Genomic DNA, 22,296 nt, shown 5'->3' on the forward strand with positions numbered 1-22,296 from the left:
GATCGTATAAAATACAGCAGCAGAGGCATGTTTATTTCTTGCCATAAACTGAGAGGGCATCATTTGTGTAGACCATCTGTTAGTAGTAAAGGATATTTTAACTGGCACCTCCGGAGTGGCTTCAATTATTCTTTCCAAACCAGGTATAAAAAACAGGTACAAAACAAATATCTCACTGAGTTACTGAGGGGTTTTGAGCGTTTGGTAGAGGCACTCTGTCTCTGTTGATAAGCATTGGTTTGATGTGGCCTCGAAATGTTTAGAAAAGGAGTCTATACAAGCGTTATTCCATATAGATATTATTACTAGACGAGCAACTGAATTCCTATGCGTATTTTAAAATTTGTCCAAAAAAATTAATTAGAAAGTTTTGCTGAAATTTGAAAAATGTTTTTGAATCTGCAGGGCTGGAAATCTTGTGTGACTTTTTCATGATACGCGAAGGATCCATTGTACTTCTAGCTTAGGCTTGAAACAGAGAATTTAATTTCTCTCTTTTTGGCTCTATTTTCAAATTGGGAAATACTCAATGAAACAAAATGAAAACCATATTTGAAAGTTTTTGAAAAAAATAATCCAGGGCTGTTGCTTTCATTAAGTAGCTGGAAGCAAAAGACTTTAATGTTGAGTTTGTAATATGTGTGGGGAGGAAACTGGAAAAAGACAGACATCCAGCAAACCTGTTGCACTATTTACTAGTGAATTTGCACCTCTCTTTAGAATTGCTTCATTTACTGTTAGAATTGCCATCTTTAACAAATGGCCGCTTGAAGGTGAGATAGATTTATAGATGCTGTCACGGTGTTTGGTAGGAACCTCACATATCTCAATCCTTTCTTTATTGATTTTCAGACATCTTTTTTCCTACCTAAGTCCAATCCCTGAAAGATATTTTGAAGAAGAGTTTTGAAGGGCTTTTATAAAGATGGTAATATTGGGCAGACATAATGTAAACCAAAGGTCTCATTTTCATTTGGTTTTTTTTTAAGTATTGAATGTGGCTTTCATCTATGCCTTAGCTGCATGAGGCTTTGAATATGGTATGAAATCACTTTCCATTTATTCAAAAACTTCCTCATTGCTGATGAATGCCATACGTAATGAAAGACTATATTCATTATCATCCGTAGTACATCATTTATCACACAGCAGAGGTATAGTGTGGAAGTTAGTGGTATAGTTAGTTTTTCTGGCTGGTTAAATCCAAAATACCAGAGAAATAATGCTCAGTTATTTGGTTAAACATTTTGTTTATTAGATGATATTCAGAGACAGTTTCTAATGCTTTTGTGGTTTACAGATTGAAGTTTGTTGTTGAGGAGGAGGGATTTTTTTATTATTTTTATTAATGGTGCAACATGGACTAGGGAAGTCTGTGTTGCTCTTTCTATTGAGTTAAATTTGCCTCAGGGCAGAGGAAGTACTATTGCAGCGTGCCATGGCTGGGGCTGTTCAAAATGCTGCCGCAGGTCAGTTGGTTTGGTGTGGATATATGAGTTGAACTTGTGTTGAACTACTAGAATGAACAGGCTGTGGCAACTTGCTCCTGGTACAGGTCAAAACTAAAATCTTCCTTCAAAAGCAAAAGTTCTGAAGTGCAGTCACTTCCAGGGTTGCTTCTGAAAGGTTCTTTTAAACGTTTGCCCACCTCTACTGAATTTTATCTAGCATTTGCAGATCTTAGAGTTAATGCTGGCGCTCGGGACTCAGTTTATGCAGCGCAGGCTGTAAGTTTCCTTATTTCAACACTAATATAAAGTAACAAAAGCTAAACATTAAAAAAATTAATTTCTTAAACTGAAAAAAGCAATTAAGTCTATTCATATATTTATATTTTCAAAAAGATTTTTCTAGATATTGATATTTTATTCAATTTGGAGTAGTATATTTTTAATGATCAAGATTTGTATCATGAAAAACTTGTGTTGCCTGTCCAGTGCTGTCTGACCTGTATAAAGTCATAAAGTACCATAAGCACTGTTTAGATAGAATTAGAACTGAGCATGAGCTTTTGAGTAAAAGTTATCACTTGTTGACATCATAACATTTGATTTTACTAGAGCACAGCTGTGAAAAATTGAGCTGATACTAAGCATGATTTTCTAATTGGTATAAGCAAGGATAAGTCTCTGGGGACCATCATTTTAAAAGATTTAGCATAAGGTGAATATGACCTTGTGCTTGTCAACATTGACTGAATGTTCTTGACTTCTTTTTCCAGTCTTGTTCCAAATCCAGTTTTATTTGAAAACTAGAAGTTCAAGTGTTCCTCCATACCCTGTTCTAGTAAAGTTTTCAGGGTTTCTATCATTAAGTGTTGCATCTTCACTCCTTTCATCTTCCTTGTCCATTGGAACCTGTCAAGAACTAAACATTTGGCAATACTTTAGAAGGATTCTTAGATATCTTCTATAAATGGGTTATTTTTGGCATGTAAATGCTGGTCTGTGCTGGCCCCTCTATTTATGATGGCTGTTTCTGCCCAATTCTGTCTGTTGTGGTTTTGTATTTCTAGCCATGGTTTTTGCAGCAGAGTAATGCTGTCCTATCAGATTTGAATTTTTCTCCAACATAATAGACTACTGCTCTGTATTACTGAGCTAAGAATGGAGAGGGAAAGATTTCATGTCTGTTGATAAATGAACAAGCCAGATGATCATCGTGATGTCTGTTCTTTGGCCATCTCAATGCACTTGGGTTTGATAGTTCCTGAATACAGTCTTACTAAAGACTGTTCTCCAGCTGAAACAGAAACAAAGGACTTCAAAACTAGAAGTTTTGTTGTTAAAATATATGATGGAAAATGAAGTATAGAGGACAGGAGAGAAAGTCATCTCTTGAAATCATGGAATTCATCCTAGCTCAATCACAAGTAAAAGGTTGGGGGTTTTAATTTTTTTTTTCTTTGAAGCCACATAACAAGATTTGATATACATAATAGATGTGGTAGCAAGCGGCCCAGAGATGGAGGCTCATATCAGTTAGGCTCCATTCAGCACTGAAGTTAAGCATCTGTCTGTTTTATATGGATTTAAATAAATACATTGGTTTTGATTGGACCAGCGGCATAAGTAGGTCTGTCTAGATCCCAGTGCCTTCTACATATGTGATTCTACACCACTCGCTAAGGTTTGAAACCAGACTGTATTCTAGCTACCTGTTACTGTCTTGTAACTGTACCCTCTTGAAATTCTCACATGCTCGTTACAGTGAAAAACTAAATCTTTTTTCAATCTTGAATCTGATTGTTGAAACTAAATTACAGTGCATTGTTAAGATGCCACTTAGAATTGCTATGCGTAAGACTTGTATCCAGATAAATGTATTATGTAAACAAAGGGGAAAATAATTTCTTAATGATTTCATTATACTCAGTGGTTAAAGATAATTCTTATCCCATGCAAAGCCTAAAGCCTGTGTTTTAGTGTGAAATGTTGACCTGCATGTGGATTTGCCACAAGTCAATTGCATACCGAGTAGCTATCAATAGTAGAATAAAGTTATATCTTCAGTTACAAAACCTAACCTGAGTTTTAAGTGAATACTGTTGTCTAGAACCACTATGTAACAGTTCTGCATGGCCTGTGTGTGTTGATTAAGTATATGAAACTTTCTTCTTCTTTTTTTTAAGGGAACACCAAATAAAAAAAACCTGGTCTGTTGTTGGCAGGAGGGAAATTATATTAGTTCAGGTGCTGTCACAGGTCTGGATGGCTCGAATGGCTTTAATAACACCTATTGTTAATTTTTATTTCTTTTTCTGACCTACCTTTTATGAAAGACAAAGAAGGAAAACCATCCAGATCAGGAGAGGAATAATAAATCAGTAGTTCCTGCATAACTTTGGATGAGGCATTTAAGTCAAATCCACATAACTCCTTTTTAAATGCTAAAAGCCTCATACAGCCTAATGATTCCTACAGAGGATTTAGAGAATTCAGATTTTACTGAAATATCCCCATTTAGTTTCTCCAATACTAAAGGATCATGAAACACTGGAGTTAACAAATTAGTTGAAAGTTGTATTGTCTAAATCTGGGCAATGACTTGGGTTTTTGTAGCTGTGACCTTTAATCTCTATGCCATTTGAACCAAGAACATAATAGTACTGCCCTATTTCAGAGAGGTGCACTGACAATTTACATCCTGGAAAAATATAGTCAATTATACCAAAGATAAGTATGATTTTTAAAAAGTGTGATTCAATTTCTCTATTGATGTTACGGTGTTTCAGCTAGCCTGGCTCTAGGGTAAATGATATAGAAGAAAACTTTTCTCACCCTTCTTTGGCTGCCTTTTCAATATATTTTCCTTTGTGGTTACTTGCTCTACTTTATTTCTTAACAGCTGCAACATTTTAAAAGAAAATTGACAGGGAAATGATTTTTTTTTTCTTAAAGTTGATATTGTCTATTCTGTAAGAATTGTACTATTTCTTTACACAATAGTCAACCTTGTTTCTTTAAGAAAAGAAAAAGAAAAGGCAGATACATATCTTAATTCAATCACTTAATAGATTGCAAGGTCTTAAAAAAATAATGTTCACACCCTGATATGAAACCTTTATTATACCGTAAGTTGCATCTCTATTGTGGAGACTATTTGGGGGGGGGGAAGCTGAAAGAATAGAAAGAAAAAGAGGAGGAGGTTGAGCATCCTGGCTAAGTGTTCTGGCTTTCCCGTCCGAAGAGATTCATGTTTGTGTTCAAGAAATACTGTGTCTTTACCCACCTCCTTCTTGGGTCCCCAGTTTTGTTCTTTCTAATGTCATGCATTTGTTTTAATTTAATTTAGTTGATTTCATCTGTTTATATTGACTTTAGTTTCATTTTAGTTAGTAGGTTATATTTTGTGCATAACATAGATGGTAGGGGCTAGAACTTTATGCAAGGACTGCTCAAGATTCTGCTGGTCACCGAGCTGCACATATAGCTGCAGTCAGAAATCCACAGCATTTTAAAGTAAAGACCCACCTATCTAAACATACCTTTTAACGACCAGTTCTGTTTACACTTTTTTGCACAAAAGGTATCATTTTTGCTTCTTGGTGCTAAAAGCCTCTGGCTGTTTGTATTTGAGGTTACTAAGGATGGTTAAAACCCCTTGTTTGCTTTTTCTGCTTTGCTACTGATGCTGTCTGTAAATACTGGGTAACTAGGTGGTTTGGCTAGTGAAATTGCTTTACTACAGTGATATAAAGTAGTAGAGGCTATTGGATTTTTGTGGTTCTATATAACTTATTAAAACCCATCATGCAGTTGTCTAAAATTACCAAAATCTGAAGGCTGTGTTGGATAGTGAATCCGTATGGAAGATCTCACTGGTGCATTTTAAAAGTCTGATTACAAAATAGCTACAGTTTGTCATCTTTGGACAAGGAAGAAGGATAGAGCCTGCCAGTGAGAAGCATATTTTAAAAACTGATTCTCTCTAATACGTTGGAGCGTGGTGAGGTAGATGCACTATATCATTCATGGAAACAATTGAGGAAAAAGTGCATTTTTTTTCATTTAGCTTTAAAGTCCAGTGTTTCATTTCAGGAAGAGATTGTGCTTTATTCAATTATATATGTTGGAGTGTTAAATAGATCAAGGAAGGAATTAATGAAGGGCAGTTTCCTCTGTTGCTATGGTAGGCTTTTGTAACTAGTTTTGTATCAGGGGCTGTCACCCTTCCCCCTACTCCTCTTCCCGTCTGTGCCCCCTGTCCCGCGCGCTTACTGCCAGCAGACGCACCTACGGTCCGATGCCCACTGTCACTCTCACAATGAAGAAAAGCCTTTTCCTTTAACAGTTTGTGAATACGTTGTTGCGTGATCCTTTTAGGAAACAATATTGGAAAAGTCATGTCAACTAGAAAAAGTCATTCCATTGTGAAACTACAGAAACAGATTTGCAAAGAGAAAAATGTCATCTCTGCCAGCGCTGCTCGATATATGCGCCTTGTCTCCTGAGTCTTGTAATTTCTGGAAAAGTCTCCAATAACCATTAGCTGATTTGCTGTTAAAATATTACTTCTGGTTTGTGTTTCGCTATAAATTGTATTGGGTGTAAACAATTAGCTAATAACAGTAGCAACTGTCCAAGGCTCTACACGTGACTCTCACTCGCTTATGTATGATTAGAGCTGTGTTGAAAACTTCTTCTTTATTGCCTTTTTTTGTTTGTTTGTTTCCCCAATCTATTTTGAGATGAAATGGAATATCTCTGAGTTTTGTTTTGTGGGTTGTTTTTCTTTTTGTTCTTGGGGTTGGTTTTTTGTTTGTTGTTTTTGTTGTTGGTTTTCTTTCTTCAAGAACAATATAAGAGCAGTCGTTCCTAGGACAGCTAATAATCAAGTGATCAGGACATTTCTGCAATATAGAAAACCTGGGTTCAAGTCTTTAATGCTTCATTTTCACACCAAAAACTTAATGTGAATCTCTTACTTCTCACAAGTGAGTGCCTGACCAGCAAATTATTGATTTTTATGAAGGGTTCATTTTCTGTCTGGCTTTGAGCATGGTGTCCAGTGAGAAATGTTCTCAATTGCGATTCAGTGGTCTAACCTAGGAAGCCTGTTTTCTGCTTATAGTGGCATGCTGCACGTGTTAAATGACAAGATATCCTGTCTGGCCCGCACTGTTAAGATTACTTTTTTTCCCCTTGTCAATAAAATCTTCATCTAATAAGAATCATGATAATAAATATGAATTTCCATTTATTCCAGTTAAGGTCATTCTAGTTGCAGGCACAGAAGTCTATATTTAGCTTACCTGTAGAGCAGAGGAATTATTTTTCATTGTTTATGGCATATTTCAGGCTAGGTTGTGGGACGAGCCAATGGCCTATACAATGTCATGGCTTGCTACTGTATATTTGTTGCATAACTGGTTCTCTAAGCAAGGATAAAGTATATTGCATTCTCTGTGGGGAAAAAACATCCTTGACCAAAATTTATAGACCATTGGAATATTTCTTTATCATGATCTCTGATTCTTCTCGTAGAGAATAAATAAGAGACGCAGTATGTACTGTTATTGGCATCTGATCATCAGTACAACGGTTGTAATGGTGTCATGAGAAAATAATTTGTAACTGATGCAGTGAAATTACAAGGTGGATCATTCTAATTGATAGTGGTTTTGAGATTGTCATTTTGTAGCTTTTGCAAGTGGAAGGAGACATGCATTGGTCTGGATACAGCAAAAATTAACTTTCATTTTTCATAGGTACTATTAATTCAATCTTTCAAATTGGATTACTCCTGTTTATGAGGTTAGAATCAGATGATAGGTTTATATAAGTTCATCTTTTGGGCGCTGCACTATTAAGACATTTCCGTTAAACATCACAAATCACTTTTGGCCTAGGATATGCTTATTTTCCTGATGTATAGTATTACAGCTTTGTCTTCTGTCATAGTCTGTCACTGAAGTTCCAAGTGCCATTTTCAAAATTTCCATTTCAGAGGAACTCATATATGTTATGGTTGCCAAATTCTGGACTTTGTGCAGAGAATCTATTTTCTGCATGCTTCTTCACATGGTCAAAGGCAATGCGATTACCACACTTAAGGAAGAAAAAGAATTATTCCTATTTCAAACGGATGAGCAGTACTGTAAGGGAAGAGGAAAGAGATAGAGGTTCAAAGCATTATCATCTTTCATAGCCTCTGCAGTCTGCTGGTGCCACTCTCCCCTGCCTTCCGTGCATTACCGTCCCTTGAGTACTAAAATACTTTTTAATAGGGATATGGAGCTCTATATGGAAGTATTTGGGGAAAATGTAAACTGTGGTGGTAATGGCTTCTTGGCCATAAGCTTTATATGTCCTTCCCTAACTCTTCTAAGTAGTTTCTTTCTAATATCTTCCCTTTCTCCTGCTGGCTTTAGATATATTTTATTCTTCAGCTTTGCCTAGCATACAATTTGCCACTCCCCTGCCCCTGTTCACTTTACTTTTTACTGGTGCGTCCCGTCAGAAATCTAGGGATTTGGAGTGTGGTGATATTCCTCCATGTGATGCAGTCATCTATTTGAAATTTCCCTTGGCTCCATAAGGTTTGAATTCACAAGAAACAATTCTGAGAAACGTCCACAGAAAATGTCTGTGATCTCTTTGACGAGCATATACATGTATTAATGCTATTTAATCTTAAAAATGGGGACAACAGGTTTGAATAAATGCTCGTGCAGTGCTTACTTTTTAATATTTAAGTGCAAATATGCTCACATAGAAATCAAAAACTTCTCACCAGAAATGTTTCTTCTGTGTGTGTGTGTGTGTTTTCACACAAATGACATTGTAGGTGACTTTGTAAAGTGCACAATACAGTTTGTCTTCAGTGACCTTAAAAAACAAAATCTAGAGGAAGTATATAACCAAGTGGAAGATGTGAAGAACACATGATAAAATAATCTTAGTTGAATTTAGCAGATTACATTTAGGGATGTACTTTTTGCAAGCATTTTAGTAGCTGCAGATTAGCTTTACCTGTGATTCTCTTTTCATACAACTTAATCACAAGGATTTAAATAATTCCATTCACGCAGTCTTATTGATGTTTTTGGTCTAGAGCCTAGACAGATACAGTTCTTTTGCTGAAAATCTGAATGCAAAATAGAGAATTCCATTTTCATATTTACTTTGCAAGGAGGCTGTAATTAACACTGTTTATAGAGCCCTTCACCATGGTCTACACTTAAGCGTGTGCCCGAGCCTCTTCCTATAGTGCAGCTCTTCAGCACAGAAGTGATTTCTGGTGCTGGAATGGAGCTTAGACTGCCCTTTCCATCCTTTGCTATGGGGGTCCCACATGCAGATCAGAGCTTTCACTTCACTACAAGCAACGTATTATCTTAGTTTCATTTTCTTTTTCTTTTTTTTAAAAGCATGTCTAATAAACCTTTGCTTGTCACATAATCAAATTATCATTTCTGAAAGAGTTGCCTGCATCAAAGCATTTCTCAAGAGTTCCCTGATTGCTCACAGCTTTTTTAATACATCCGTAAATATGAATGTGGTCATTCACACTGCATATGGTAATATTGAGCAACCTCAGCTGGACTTTCCTGAACTTCTGTTTGTGACACAGCAATGCTGTTTCTGTTTTTATAGTGCTTTTTAGGGTGGGTCGGTTCGTTGTTTTTTTTTTTTTTTCCTTAGAGGTGTATGCCAATTAACAGCATGTATGCATGTCAGGTATTATGGGCACAACTATCACATCTGCACATTTAGGACAGATGGCAGATGCTTTAGCAAAGATTATAGGACGCCACAGGATGATCAGCTTTTATCATATTGTAACATTTTAACTGTCAAATATATATTCTACAAGACTTCAATTTCACAAGACTTAATTACAAAGGTTTGAACTTTGGTGTGATATTAGCAGAGCAGTTATTGCTATTACTTGATGTCTTATGGATTTCAAAAATCATTTGTTAATGAAACTAGGAGACTTAGGTTTTATCTTTCTGAAAAAGCTAATAATATTTGAAAAACAAGCTATGTATGGCCATGGTAGTTTTTATCTTAGTGTAAGATTACGTTATTGCGTTAAAAGATTATATTTATTCTTTGATATATCAGCCACCTCTGTACTAAATTTTGAAAGTAACAAAAATAAATTTCTCATGGCATGTTCATTGAAGTGTACAGGTAAGTGAAAATGTTACTTTAGACTCATCTAGGTCAGTCAACCAGCTGATTACTGTATGCTCCAGTTTCACAGTGATGGAGACAAGTAGCAGTATATGTATGATATAGTCAGGATAAAAATAATAGTTTGATATGATAGCCAATACATTTTTAAGAGAAGAAATCCATCCCTGTCATTATCTCCAGATTGCACAGCATAGCTGTGGCAGCATGCAATTCCATCAGGTACCAGGGATGCTGAGTTTTACAAGGGAGAAGTTGTAAATCTAAGTGACTCTGTGATATATTCTGTTCCAACCCATTGCTCTTACAAAGTCAGGAGAAGAGAGACATGGAAACATATCTAACTAAGAGTCTTATATTGGGGTGATGCTTTACCAGTTACAGGAGTCTCCCATCAGGTTGGTTTTGAGGCCACCAGCTTTATAGGCATCTGCTGTATTTGCAACTGATAAAAAATAACCCTTGCAAACAACATTAAATGGAAGATTAAAATATCCACAACACCTTTTGCCATTTTTGCAAGATGCGAAAAATATTTTCCTAAACTGAAAGACTGACGTTTGGTTTGGCCCCGACACAGTTTGTCAGAATGGACTAGAGACCCCCAAATCTACCCTAGCAACTAATAGCAGCAAATTTTCTCTCCTTCAATTCTGACATGAGCAATTAATTGCCTCAACCACAATTAATTACCTCGACCATCTGACGGGAATAAATGGCACCAACTCTGTTTCTCAGCTGTAAAGTGAGATAGTCTAAAGTTTCTGTTCTGTTCTGTGAGGAGTGGAAAAGAAGGCAGCAGAGCTGCGATGAGCACTCGGTACAGGTCTCCAAGGATTTATCTCTCTCTGACTCTTTATCCTCACACGTAGCATCAAAGTTTTCAGTTGTGGAAATAGGCTATGTGATGAACACTTTTATGACTTGAAGACCCACAGTTTAGCACAGAGTTTTAAGTTTGTAATAGGGTAATAGTAAGCGAAGCAGGTACAAATTCATGTCAAAAAGTTAATAGAAAATGCTAATGCAAAGACAAGAATATCCCCAATCTGTGTAGGTTGTTCTTAAGCTTTGAAATGAGGTCTACCATCTCAAGACTGCAAAGTAGAGTTTCTGGCAACTTCTGATATTTCATAATCAGAGGCAAAAAATGCGTGCAGCAGTGTCTGAGTATATGGAGACTTCTTCAGTTTTTCTGACTAGTGGACAATTTTAGCTGAATATTCTGCATAAAAAAAAAAAAAAAAGGAAAGGAAGAAAGAAAATTAAAACATTTTTTCCTTGACTGATAATTTGTGACCACTGCCATAGGATCTGAATTCATTTTTTTCCTGGTTAGTAATTTTATAGATCGACAAGTACTGGTAAGAAGCTGATCTCCAAAGTAGCACTCAGTATCCTTCAAGGAAAAATGCCAAAAGGGAGCTTTTGAAATAATATATATAGATATTCTTTTAATCATCTTCTTACTGTGTATTTCTACTACTTTTTCAGGTCTGATGACAATACTTTTAATTTACATATTTGCTCACAAATGTGCTTTCTAATTCCGGAATCAAGGCTGGTGAGATGTACTTCTCACTGAAGAATTAATTTATTAACCCAAAAACATTTTAAAAGGCAACTTTTAGAAGAAGCTTGAGTATAAACATTGTGAAGGAGCAGATAACTTCTGGTCTTGACATTATCACATAACTCAAGCTGCAGTTGTCAATCCTAATGAAGGTGGTGATGCTGATTTGAGCATATTGTTTATATGATGTGCAAGAGCTTTGGGAGATATGGAGTCCCTCTTGCTATCATTTATAATTAAAGTGTCCATCACTTTTCTCTAAAAAACTGCATGGCGAATAAATAATTAAAGGCCTGATTCTGATATACTTAGTTGAAATGAGAGAGAGACAGGCTTCTGAGAACAGTCCAAATGCAGTAAATGGAATTTCTTCCAAGTAAGGTTTCAAGTTAAATAATAGCGTTAGAATCTCAGCTCATGTTTGTTAAGGCAGGAGGATATTCTGGGTTACATGCTTTAAAAATCTAAATCCACAGACATCTAAGACTGTTCACTTACAAACAATGCCTGACGTTGTCTATCATGCCTAAACATGTTATCTTTTAAGCACAGTAGAAACTAGTCTTAGAATTAATGGCTAGATAAGCATTCCCTGCTTATTCAAACAGCCAAAGATAAACAAGTTGTTAATCTGATGGCTTGTACAGTACAGAAGCTTTATAAAGCTTTGTGTTACCTAATTATTTTATTACAAATCTGTCTCTTTTGTAGAGGAATTTTCCTTCATTGTTTCACTGAATTGATATTTAAAAGAAGGGTTATGCTTAAATGATGTTTCTTTTCATAGTTTCTAAAACAATAGAAAAGGGTTGAGGGGAATTTTTTGAAATACAAATGATTTTATGAGCTTCCATTGTGTTTCAGTAATAACCTTGCTTCCATAATAGTTGAAATAACTGTAAATATGCAAGTTCCTTGCAGCGTTGGCAGGGAGAATTTCAGTTGATTTTGCTACCTTGAAATTAACCTTTTACTATCGCATGCGTATGTTTGTCATTTATCCCCTTTTTCTCAGGTGCAAAGAGGGCTACCAAGGAGTCCGCTGTGACCAATTTTTGCCGAAAACCGACTCAATCTTGTCAGATCCAAGTACGTCAAATGTTTTTCTTACATTTTTTTAATCCATGCTGGAGGCTATTCTTGCCATGCGAGATGACCCTTTGCCTATTGTCAGAAAGCATATTATGGACCACTGCAGTTGTGTGGAGAGAACGGTGTTGCTTTCGTTGGTAGGATAAAAACACATCCTCCCGTCTCTGTTCTTATAAAATGTGTTCTGCTGCAGCAGGGCAGGCCATCAGAGGACTTGATTCCTTATGATTTGGAATAATACTCTCCCCGCTTAAAGCCAAAATGTTCACGTTTCTCTACTTTTGACCTGAGGACAAATCAAATTACGTAATCTAAAAGGAAACCACGTACAGGCTGCAAAGTGGTTCCCTCAAAGGAAAATAAATTCATATTGTCTGAGATTGTCTGCAGAGATTATAATCTCCTTGGAAATATGTGATGTCAGTTTACACAAAACTAATTTTTTTTTTCTTTCACTTTTACAAGTGAAGTTGCTCTGTATTTGGAGAGTAAAGGTGTACTTTCAGGTAGTAATTTGGAGACGGAGTAACTTTCTATTATACTGCTCAGTATATGCCAGAATGCAGTTCTCCTACTCCACTGTTGACCTTCTTAAATTCTGTTGACTAAAAAAAACAATGTAAAAAAATGTCAGCCAAGATGAGTTTCTTGGAAGTGAATCCATTTACTAATTAATGTTGTTCATCTTAAATTTTTAAATGAAGTGACATACAACAAAGGGTCATATCCAATCTCTTGGTTTTGTTCTTATACCTGAAAACTAATGTATTAAGTCTTCTGGTTTTGGGTCCTCTTTAAAATTTTATTTGGGTTGGTTTGTGTTTTTTGAAGAATAATGCTTTTTCTTCTAGTCTTTTTTTTGTGTTTTCTGTTTCATTTCTGGTGTTTTTCCCTGTGAAAGCCTGTTGCCAAAGACACCTGTTGTTTTGTAGTTTTGTATGTTGTATAGCTCCCATTACGGTTTGCTTGGTATTTTGTTTAGCTTTTCCTTTTGCTCGACCGTTAATGGTAAAGTGCAGAGACTATAATGAATAGGCAGATTTTTACCTCTGCCAAGTTGTATGTGCATGTGTAAACATAAATTTGTGTATATGTCAAGAAAAAAAGTACATTGCCCCCTTAAAGTGGGGGATAGGGAAGATCATTTAACAGGACAGGGTGGTACCTATCTGACTTGGTTTTAGCAGGGGACTCTAGCTTTACTGACTCCAGAGCAGAGGTGAAATTCATACAGATACAATACAAAGCCCAGAGAGACTCCCAGGTTAAGCCTCATCTAACCAGACCAAAATCCCTACAGTGTTTATATATTGCAGACAGTATTGTTGTTGTTTCTTTGCAGCATGGTGTTGGTTGCACAGACTTGGGGTTTTTTTTTGCTTGGAAGATGCTTGCTTACCCTTGTTGGTTTCCATAAATTTGTTCAGCCACCTGATCCTGCTCAGTAAGCTAAGGTTCTGTTGAAGTGTCATTCTTACACCTTCTGACTACAAAGGCAATTTTATTGAGGTTTGCTTTCAAAATTATATTATTTAGGGTATGTAAGAGCAGGGGACCTTGGCTTGATGTTGACATAGATCCACTGGACATACCTATGGCCCAAGAAGGGCCCCTCTTCCACTATAAATATAGAAGGTTAATGTGAGTTAGGTACTTTCCCAGTCAGTTCTGAAATTTAGTTTATACTTAATCCTCATCTGTATCCAAAAGAGGAAAAGCTTCTGTTCAGGTACATTTCTCTGTGTTGGTGTAGTGTGATACATCTCTGTGTATGTACTTGCATATGCACTTGTTCTAAGCATGCCTAGCCTGAAAGGGAGATGTTAGAAACTTTCTGCTGCAGCTGGAATGGACATTTTGCTCAGGAGTTAAATCAGTAATATATTTATCTTCCCTCTGGAGAGGAAAAAATTAATACCATGCTCAGTGGCAGAAGTATTTGCTATTTGCATAACCTGAGGAGTGTTAAAAGTATATGATGCAACAGTCAAGCACAATATGATCATCCTCAAAGGCTCTGGTGTTGCTTTGCAAAAACTTAGTTTTGTGGTTGAATGTGTGTTTGGATTAGGAAGAGAACTGCTGAAGGACACTGAATTTGAATTTAGTGAATTTGGAGATAACTTCAGAAAGAAGCATTTTTTTAAATGCAAGGCTTAATTTCCAAAAGTTGAACACTGAGATGACTGCTCTTGTGTCTGAACTGCACAGTCACGACACAGACTGGTGTCAGTCAAGCTTTATAAACAAGTCCAGCTCATTTGAGTTTTGTGGGGATTGCTTAGGGGTCTCAATAGTAAATGTGTACAGAACTGCTAATGATGCATGTGATAATAATATTTTAGCTTATTTGAAGTTTGCAGGCATGAAATACTGAAGCAATATGATTTTAATCTTATCTTGCCTGTGATAGTGCCAGTTACATTTTCAGAACATTCACTTGTCATTAAATAGGAAATGAATCTGGACCACAATCATTTGGAAAATAGCAACAGTATTGTCTTAAATGTTAGTTATTTACATACGCAAGAGTCGTTTGTTTGTTTTAAATAGCCCTCTAAACTGAACCAAGCTTGTTCAGCATGATTATATGAGGTTGCATAGTGACGAATAATGTGATATGGTTCTGCAATATTTTTAACAGTATCAGACCAAACACAGCTTCCTGCCTCATTTTAGGTTATGTTAGGCAGGTCTTGACTTTACAGATATGAATACAAATTATGTTATACTTAATACAGATTAATGCATGCTCAATCATGTACACGTAGTTTAAATAAACTGAACGGTTAAGATATTTAAGATTCTGTCTTCAGGAAATCTCTTGAAACTACCTGATGGTGTTTCAAAGCTCCTGAAGTGGCATCCATGGCTTCTTGCAGTCAGATCTGCCACCTTCCTTCAGCTCAAAGTTAGGATCAAATTCATGAGAAAACATGTAAAATACACATAGGGCAATGTCAAAACTTCCCAAATGGAGGACCTTCTACTGGACCTTCAAGCATCACAGATATTAACAGCTACTACTTCCCTTAATTTCTCCGCTCTTAACCAGGTGTTCTGGCTATAAGTGAAAGATGTTTAAGAAAAACCCACCACCACAACCCAAACACATGTAGTTTGAGTAGAAGTTTGTTAATATTGGAATATGGGAGAAACCTGCCTAAACCATGGGAGCCACAAGGAACCTAACAAAATTAATAATGTCACCAGCAAGGGAAAAGGCTGCATGCTGCATGACAATGCAACCCATGCTCACAGTCACTACCAAGAGGAGGGAATCTGTCAGCTCTGCTAATACTGGGCAGGACAAGTCCCTGAACTCTCTCTCAGTCATCATCTCCTTCATCTATGGAGGAAGTACTAATGGGACAAAGAGAAAAGAAATTGCAGTCACATGCTGCAAAGGAACGGATAGGAGTATATTTGAAACATTGCTTCAGCTTTCTCCATCTGGGCTAATTTCTCTATAAATTCAGTTCATAGCAACAGTAGAGCACCTACATTTTCAACATTATAAATACAACTTTAATATAACTTTATGTACAAGTCATTTTTCAGGCATGTGTAGTCCTGTGTGTATCTATAGGATTGGGAACTTGTGTACAACATAAATTGTACAAATGTACTCATGTACTATCCTTTATAGTGTTCTGGAGTAGACCTGCCTGGCCCAACGAGTCCTGAAAGGTAAGTTGTATGTAGGCTGCGGATATTTCTTTCGATCAGTTTTTATACTGAGGCAAAATATAACCTTTAAAGCTTACTGTTCTGTGTGGATATTCCAAAGCGGTGGTGAACAAGGCACTGAGAATGGGTTTGTCGCACTACCCTTTTTTTTACCAAATTATGTTGAACTCTGCCTTCAACTATTTTGTTCTTAACTTAGCATTGAAAGCTACTTTCCTATGCAAAAAGTGTATTTCAGTTTTATGATGTGCAGTATTGATTTTGTATTTGTCATATTAACATTCAACTTGTCCCGTTTAACCTCAGAAGCTTAAGTGAAGAGGGATCCCCTATCAAATACTGGGAATGTTATCCAATCCTTTTACAGAATAAATACATTATTTTCTAAAAGAAGAAAAATAGGATGGAGAGCTTATAGGCCATTAGGCCATGCTCCTGCTGTTGCAGTCAACCCTGTCATGTAATTCCTTCTGTAAGCTGATCATACTTCATTTGTAATCAGTGTGAACTAGCACTGGAAACAGGTTTTGTTTATCATCCTTGCTCTGAGGGTTTCAAGACTTTTCAGCTTCCACTCAAAATTTATGCACAGCCCAAATTTGTCAATTGTGTTCTTTGTTAAAATGCACAGCTTGTTTCTACATTGCTTTTTTTTTTTTCTATTGGTTTCCACCATGTTACACCTTGGGTCTGTTGAACTGACTTTTTCAAATGTCAGAAGTTTAGTTCTTATAGCATTAGCTGTATCCTGTGGTCGTATAATACTTTAACCTGTGACAGCATGGCACGCATCATGTTTCTCTTTGAATGTCATCAAAGGCAAACCTGCAGGTGTCATGTCTGGAATCTGCAGTTACTCATTCTTAGATTATGTCTTTAAGTAGCAGAGGATCAAAACTCCTCTCCTGGAAGACTGAGACTGTAAATAAGTGAAACAACTCGAGACAGTTTAAAAAGGAAAAAACTCTTTTTCCAGAAACGTATGCAAAACCTCAAGACTCGTACTCACCTCCTCCAAAAAAAAGCCTCCCAGAAAACCCAGACAAAAACCGTGGGCTTCTTGCCTTTTTTTTAACTTTTCATTTTGGTTTCTTTTTTTTTTTTTTCCTCATCCAGTTTTGTATTTGTGAGATCATAGGATAATTTAGGTTGAAAGAGAAGTCTGGACTTCTCTGGAGAACTCAGGAGGTTCAGCCTCCTGCTTTAAGCAGAGCTGGCTTTGAAGTTTCTGCTAACTGCACTGTAAAGGGACTGTTATCAAATAAAGGAAAAAGCACATCATCGTTGTGAAATATTTATAGAATATAATTTCAAATCATTTGAAGAAATAAAATAAATGAAACTTCTGAGTCTCTTGCTGAATGATTGATTTTCTAGAACCCGAATAATTTTTTTTCAACTTTACCTTAATGTTTCTGAATTTGTCAACATTCCTCTTAAATTTGATTTGTTTTTTCCTCTTTTTTTGATTTCTAGAAGGCATAGGAGGAAATAAGATTTTGCTATTGGAAAGACTTTGAAGGTTGGATGTAGATAGGGGCAGTTATAAGTGGAAGAGAATTTAGGGAAAATAGGAGGACTGACTAGCCCGAGGTGGATATCTGAGCAAGTGGGCAAGTCCTTCTACAAAGGATTTAACATGGAGTTTGTTTAACCTCAGACAGACCTTTTGAAATTTTGATGTGAATCTGAATTTTGTGGCTTACCTTTGTCTCAAAAAAAAAAAAAAAAAAAAAAAAAAAAGAGTTTTTAAGTTTTAAGCCCTTCTGCAGTAATTACGTCATCTGTTTAACTCTTTTGTATTCAAAAATAGCATATGGAGGGAGCTTCTGCAGACCAAGTTTGTTTTGTAGTAATTGTCATTTTATGCTGTCTTATCAATTTAATTGCAAAGAATGCCACATCAACTGTGTGTTCACACAATGAAGATTATTAATGTTACTCTAGGAACTTAAGCTTTCACAAAAATGAAATAATGAAAAGGTGATATTTTATTGCCTTGTAAAATTAGATTTTAAGAGCTATGTGGTGACAATGGTCAAGTGAAGTCCCTGAAACTGACAAGTCAGTATAAGATCTGTTAGCATCCATCAAGTGGGTATGACATTTCTGTTAACTATGATTTCTTTATAAGGATATATAAACAGAGTTCCTCCAGTTCAAATGCATCACAAATCAACCTAGATTAGTGTTGATGCATTAAAGATTGAAAAGAAGGAAGAAATTGCCTTAGTAGAAATAGCAATAAAAGAGAAAAGCAACACAGTCATTTCAAAAGTTTTAATGAATTTATCTATAGAGGAGAAAAATGCATCACATGACACACAGGCTCAGCACAGTAAAATAAGAAAGAAAAGATACCTTGGGGAAAGGCGGGACACGTTTTTCCTCCTCTTTGGTCAAATGTGGGTAGAGACCTCAGGATACATACTGTAAAAGGTAACGTGTTTATGTGTTTTCAAATATGAGTTGTGCTGAAGTAAAATTTTACTTTGTGCGAATAGTATGAATCTTCCTGACTCTTTTTTTTTTTTTTTGGCTTTAGAATAGGAACTTAAGCTTTATTCTGTGTAACTGGAATAAAATGCTCAAAACCAGAAGTGCAACATTAACAAAGCATTTGTAAAATGGTTCATCAGTGATAAATGCAAGCGTGAACGTGTTCGTTCTCAGAACATACTGAAAAGTTAAAGCCCAAGAGAGATTAATTGAAACCACAAATTTGTTACTAATGCACTGGGAAAAGAAAATCACACTTAAAATCACTATCAGTTTTGATATTGTAATTGTTTCTTACAATCTTAAAACCAAAATTTAAATGCATAGGAAACAACTGGAACTGATATTTGTTTCTCTAGGTAAGCTAACAGTGACTTGTACATAATGTGCAGTATAGATGCACAGATTTTTATTTTCTGTCAGTACTGCAGAATTGATTTTAAAAATCACAAGAGTATTGGTGATTTTTCTAATGTAGAGAGGGGAGTATTTTGATTAATTCTAGGATTCTAAGTTTCTGTTGCTCTTCTCAAGTGAAAACAACAGCAAAAAATCAACTAGTGTGAGAGCTGTTTCCAAACAGCATTAAATTGAATTGCTTTCATTAATTTTGTGTGCAATAACAGAGCTGCTTTTTCTCTACTTTCATTAGATTCCCAGTCCTTTTCGAAAAATAATGAGCAATGAGTTTGCACAACATCACCCCTACCCTGCCCAGCTTCCTTTCTGGAAAGATTGAAGGGGGTTTACAATTGATTTTCATTTCATATTTCAGTTTTAAATGAGCTGTCAGCCTTTACTAAATGCATATCTATCTATATTTAGTATTAGCTAAAACAACATTTAAATAACAAGTCACACAGGTTTATTTGGAAAAGTAGAAGAATTCAGTCTGAATTTGAACAAAATCCTTTTGTTAGTTTTAAAGGAACATCTTTATTCTTCTCTGCTCATCTCTTCTCCTGGAAGACAAGAATGTATTGGCATCTGGTTACTCAACATTGTTTTGTTTTCAAAACTTTTCATGTAAAGTATTGAAGTATGTCTGGTTTTGCCATGACTTTTAGGCCACAGACGGTCTTCTGTACTTCAGCTTGTGAAGACTGCATCTCTGTAGAAATTTGTAGAGAGAAGCTGGAATCGGGTTGACGCAGTATCTTTGACAGCAGGAAAAACAGAACCTCAAACAAACCTCAAAACCATTTGTTTCCTACTCCTTCTTTAAAAACTGCCTATATGTGGAAGGATAATAATGAAATTGAAAATTCCTTTTATTTGAAGTCAGTATAAATCCCAAGGCATACCGAAAATGGGCATATCTAGCAGTGTAAAACCTAGTCAACCAAAAGTTTTAATGAGTGTATCTTCCTGTAAGTCATAGATGCTAGAAATCAAGAAGGAAATTACAGCTACCCCATGCAGAGGAGTTTGAAGGCTGCCTTTCCAAACTACCATTCATCTGTGAAATTTGGGACTTGCATCTAGTTAAAGAATTTCTAGGTCTTTGTGTAGCAATTTTTGCACGTGTATTTTAAGGAAATTTACCATATGATGGCAGGAACACTTGACTATGGCTCGTTACACAACAGCCACAGCAGATGGCTGTGAATAGAGGTTACACTCTTATGTAAGGAGTTGTGAATCGCGCTCTCCCGCTGGCGAGCCCGCTCTGCCATGAGCGCGGGGTTCATCTCGGTGCCTGAATGAGAGGCGGTGCAGCACTTTCGCTAAACAAGCACCTTCTGAAGTGATGAGCATCTGAAACATCAACTTGTCTTATCCACTCCTCTTACAAACACGTTACGATTTCCTAAATCTGCTGTTGGCCATCCTGTGTCTGGAAAACCACAAGTATAAATATAACTTGAAGTATATGTTTGGTGACACGCTGGAAGCGTCTAATTTAGCCTGTTGGTCTGAGTAACCAACTTTTCTGACTTGCATGCTCTTCACACTGACAATATGTTACTGTCAGTGTCAATCTCCCGCTGTCTTTCAGAAGGACTTCTCTGATTTTGCCCAGATGGACAAGGTGCAATCAATCATTTGACTTGTCAGATCACATTTTCAGGCCTTCAAAGAGGAAAATTCAGCAGTGCAGCAACCATAGCTCTTCATGCTCAGGGAGAAAAGTATAAGCAAAGATGGGTCATCACAAGTTGATATGTAGGAAGATTGCAGAAAACATGACAGTGATTTAGCTGAAAAGCATTCATTTCATCAAGTTCTGTCTTTGTAAATTAGCTGCTCAGTTGTCCAAATAGCATTTCAGTTTAGCAATACCATTTCACTTTATCTTAGTGTTTTAGTCATATTTTTGATGTTAAATGCCTCAGGATTGTTTGAGGTGGTATGGTATAGGTTTCGTAAAGATGTCATATCCTGTTGCAGGAGCTAGTAAGAACACACGGAGGCGAGAGGTGGATTTCTCTTATTGGCAGCTACTCTTACACCTTTGAATGTATCGGTCTGTGTTAAATCTAAGTCTGAACTGGTTGGTTTGCCTTCTCCTATGAGTAGTTCTGTGATTCTAGTAAAAAATGCAGCGGTGTGTGCGCAGATAAATCACAAAGTTGTGGGGTGCCCGATAATCTGATCTGTCCTGTCCGCTTTACAGTTATATGACTGTAAGTAATAAACAGCAGGAAGACAAATTCTGCACTGATTCTTGCAGCCACAAAGCTTGAGATCAGTCCAACACACGCTATCTTGAGAGTAAAAACATTAAGGAGCTTACACACGAAAGCGAAAGTTTCTTCCCAGAGAAGACACTTCTGCTGAGTGTCCTGATCATCTTCCCCAAACTAATACTTTGTAAGAGCCTCTGTGCTCTTAACTGGTCTTCACTCTTTGCACGAAGTCCATACTCCACTACAAGGATGCTTATTAAGGCAATTACTGTTGTTAGACATTTGACTTCACGTGGAGCTTCTACCAGTGTTGATTCAGCTCATTTGAACAATCTCTGCTTATTAAGGAAAACCTGGAATAAGTGTATCGTTCAATATTAATGTAATAAGTGCTCTGTGGTGTTGTGAAGACCAGATGCTTTGAGGGTAATGTGTGTATATACGTATCTTCCTAGGATAATGGCAATCTTACTGAAAACATTAGGGGTAAGCATTACTATGAGTTTGATTACCACATCAAGGTAATTATTTTCTTCTAAGAAGAAAGATAGTACTGAGATTCCTGAAGGCATTTTCAGGCTCATTTCTCAGGCCTTCCGTAACAATCATATTTGGCAACAGGGAACCATTTTGGTTAAAATTTTACTGTGCAAACCCAGCAATTTATGAAACTATTATTCCCTTTATCAAAAAATCAAATGGTAAAATCTTGGTCTCATCGAAATTGGTAAATGTTTTATTAATGAGTCCTTCGAGGTTACATTGTCCTACTGTGACTTTTATTCCAGATATGACTACTATTTTGTTAGAGATTTTTGTCTTGACCGTTGGGGGGTTGAAATTGCCAACCATGAGGATATGTATTCATTTTCTTCTGTGATAAATTTCATTGTGGAAATGGTTTCTTAAAAGACAAACCAGATCAGTGTTGTCCCAGGAGCAAACCAAAGAACAGATTGTAACAGGCAGTTCTTGATGAGATTGTTTATATTGGGAGGATTTGATTCACTTCCAACTTCTTCAGAGACCACTCTGCTCCTTGGGCTCCTGGCCCTTTGCTCTTGCTGCAAGTATCAGCTTGCTGTAGAGACAAAGTCCAATTGTTTGCTGCCATCATCAGTCGCAGGTTAAGAGGGGACCTGGGAAACAGAAAGTTTCTCTTGTTACT

General features: G+C 36.5%; 1 protein-coding gene across 3 annotated transcripts in view; it reads left to right on the forward strand.

Moving 5' to 3' along the window:
* NRG3 (neuregulin 3) overlaps positions 1-22,296 on the forward strand; it is a 407,103-nt gene that overhangs the window by 279,514 nt on the left and 105,293 nt on the right. For all 3 annotated transcript variants that reach the window (XM_054832690.1, XM_054832691.1, XM_054832692.1), the window contains exon 3: positions 12,233-12,306. In XM_054832690.1, coding sequence (XP_054688665.1) covers positions 12,233-12,306 — 74 coding nt within the window. The remainder of the gene's footprint in view (positions 1-12,232; positions 12,307-22,296) is intronic.

This window comes from Grus americana, chromosome 7 (genome assembly GCF_028858705.1).
Source record: "Grus americana isolate bGruAme1 chromosome 7, bGruAme1.mat, whole genome shotgun sequence".
NCBI classification, from domain to species: Eukaryota; Metazoa; Chordata; class Aves; order Gruiformes; family Gruidae; genus Grus; species Grus americana.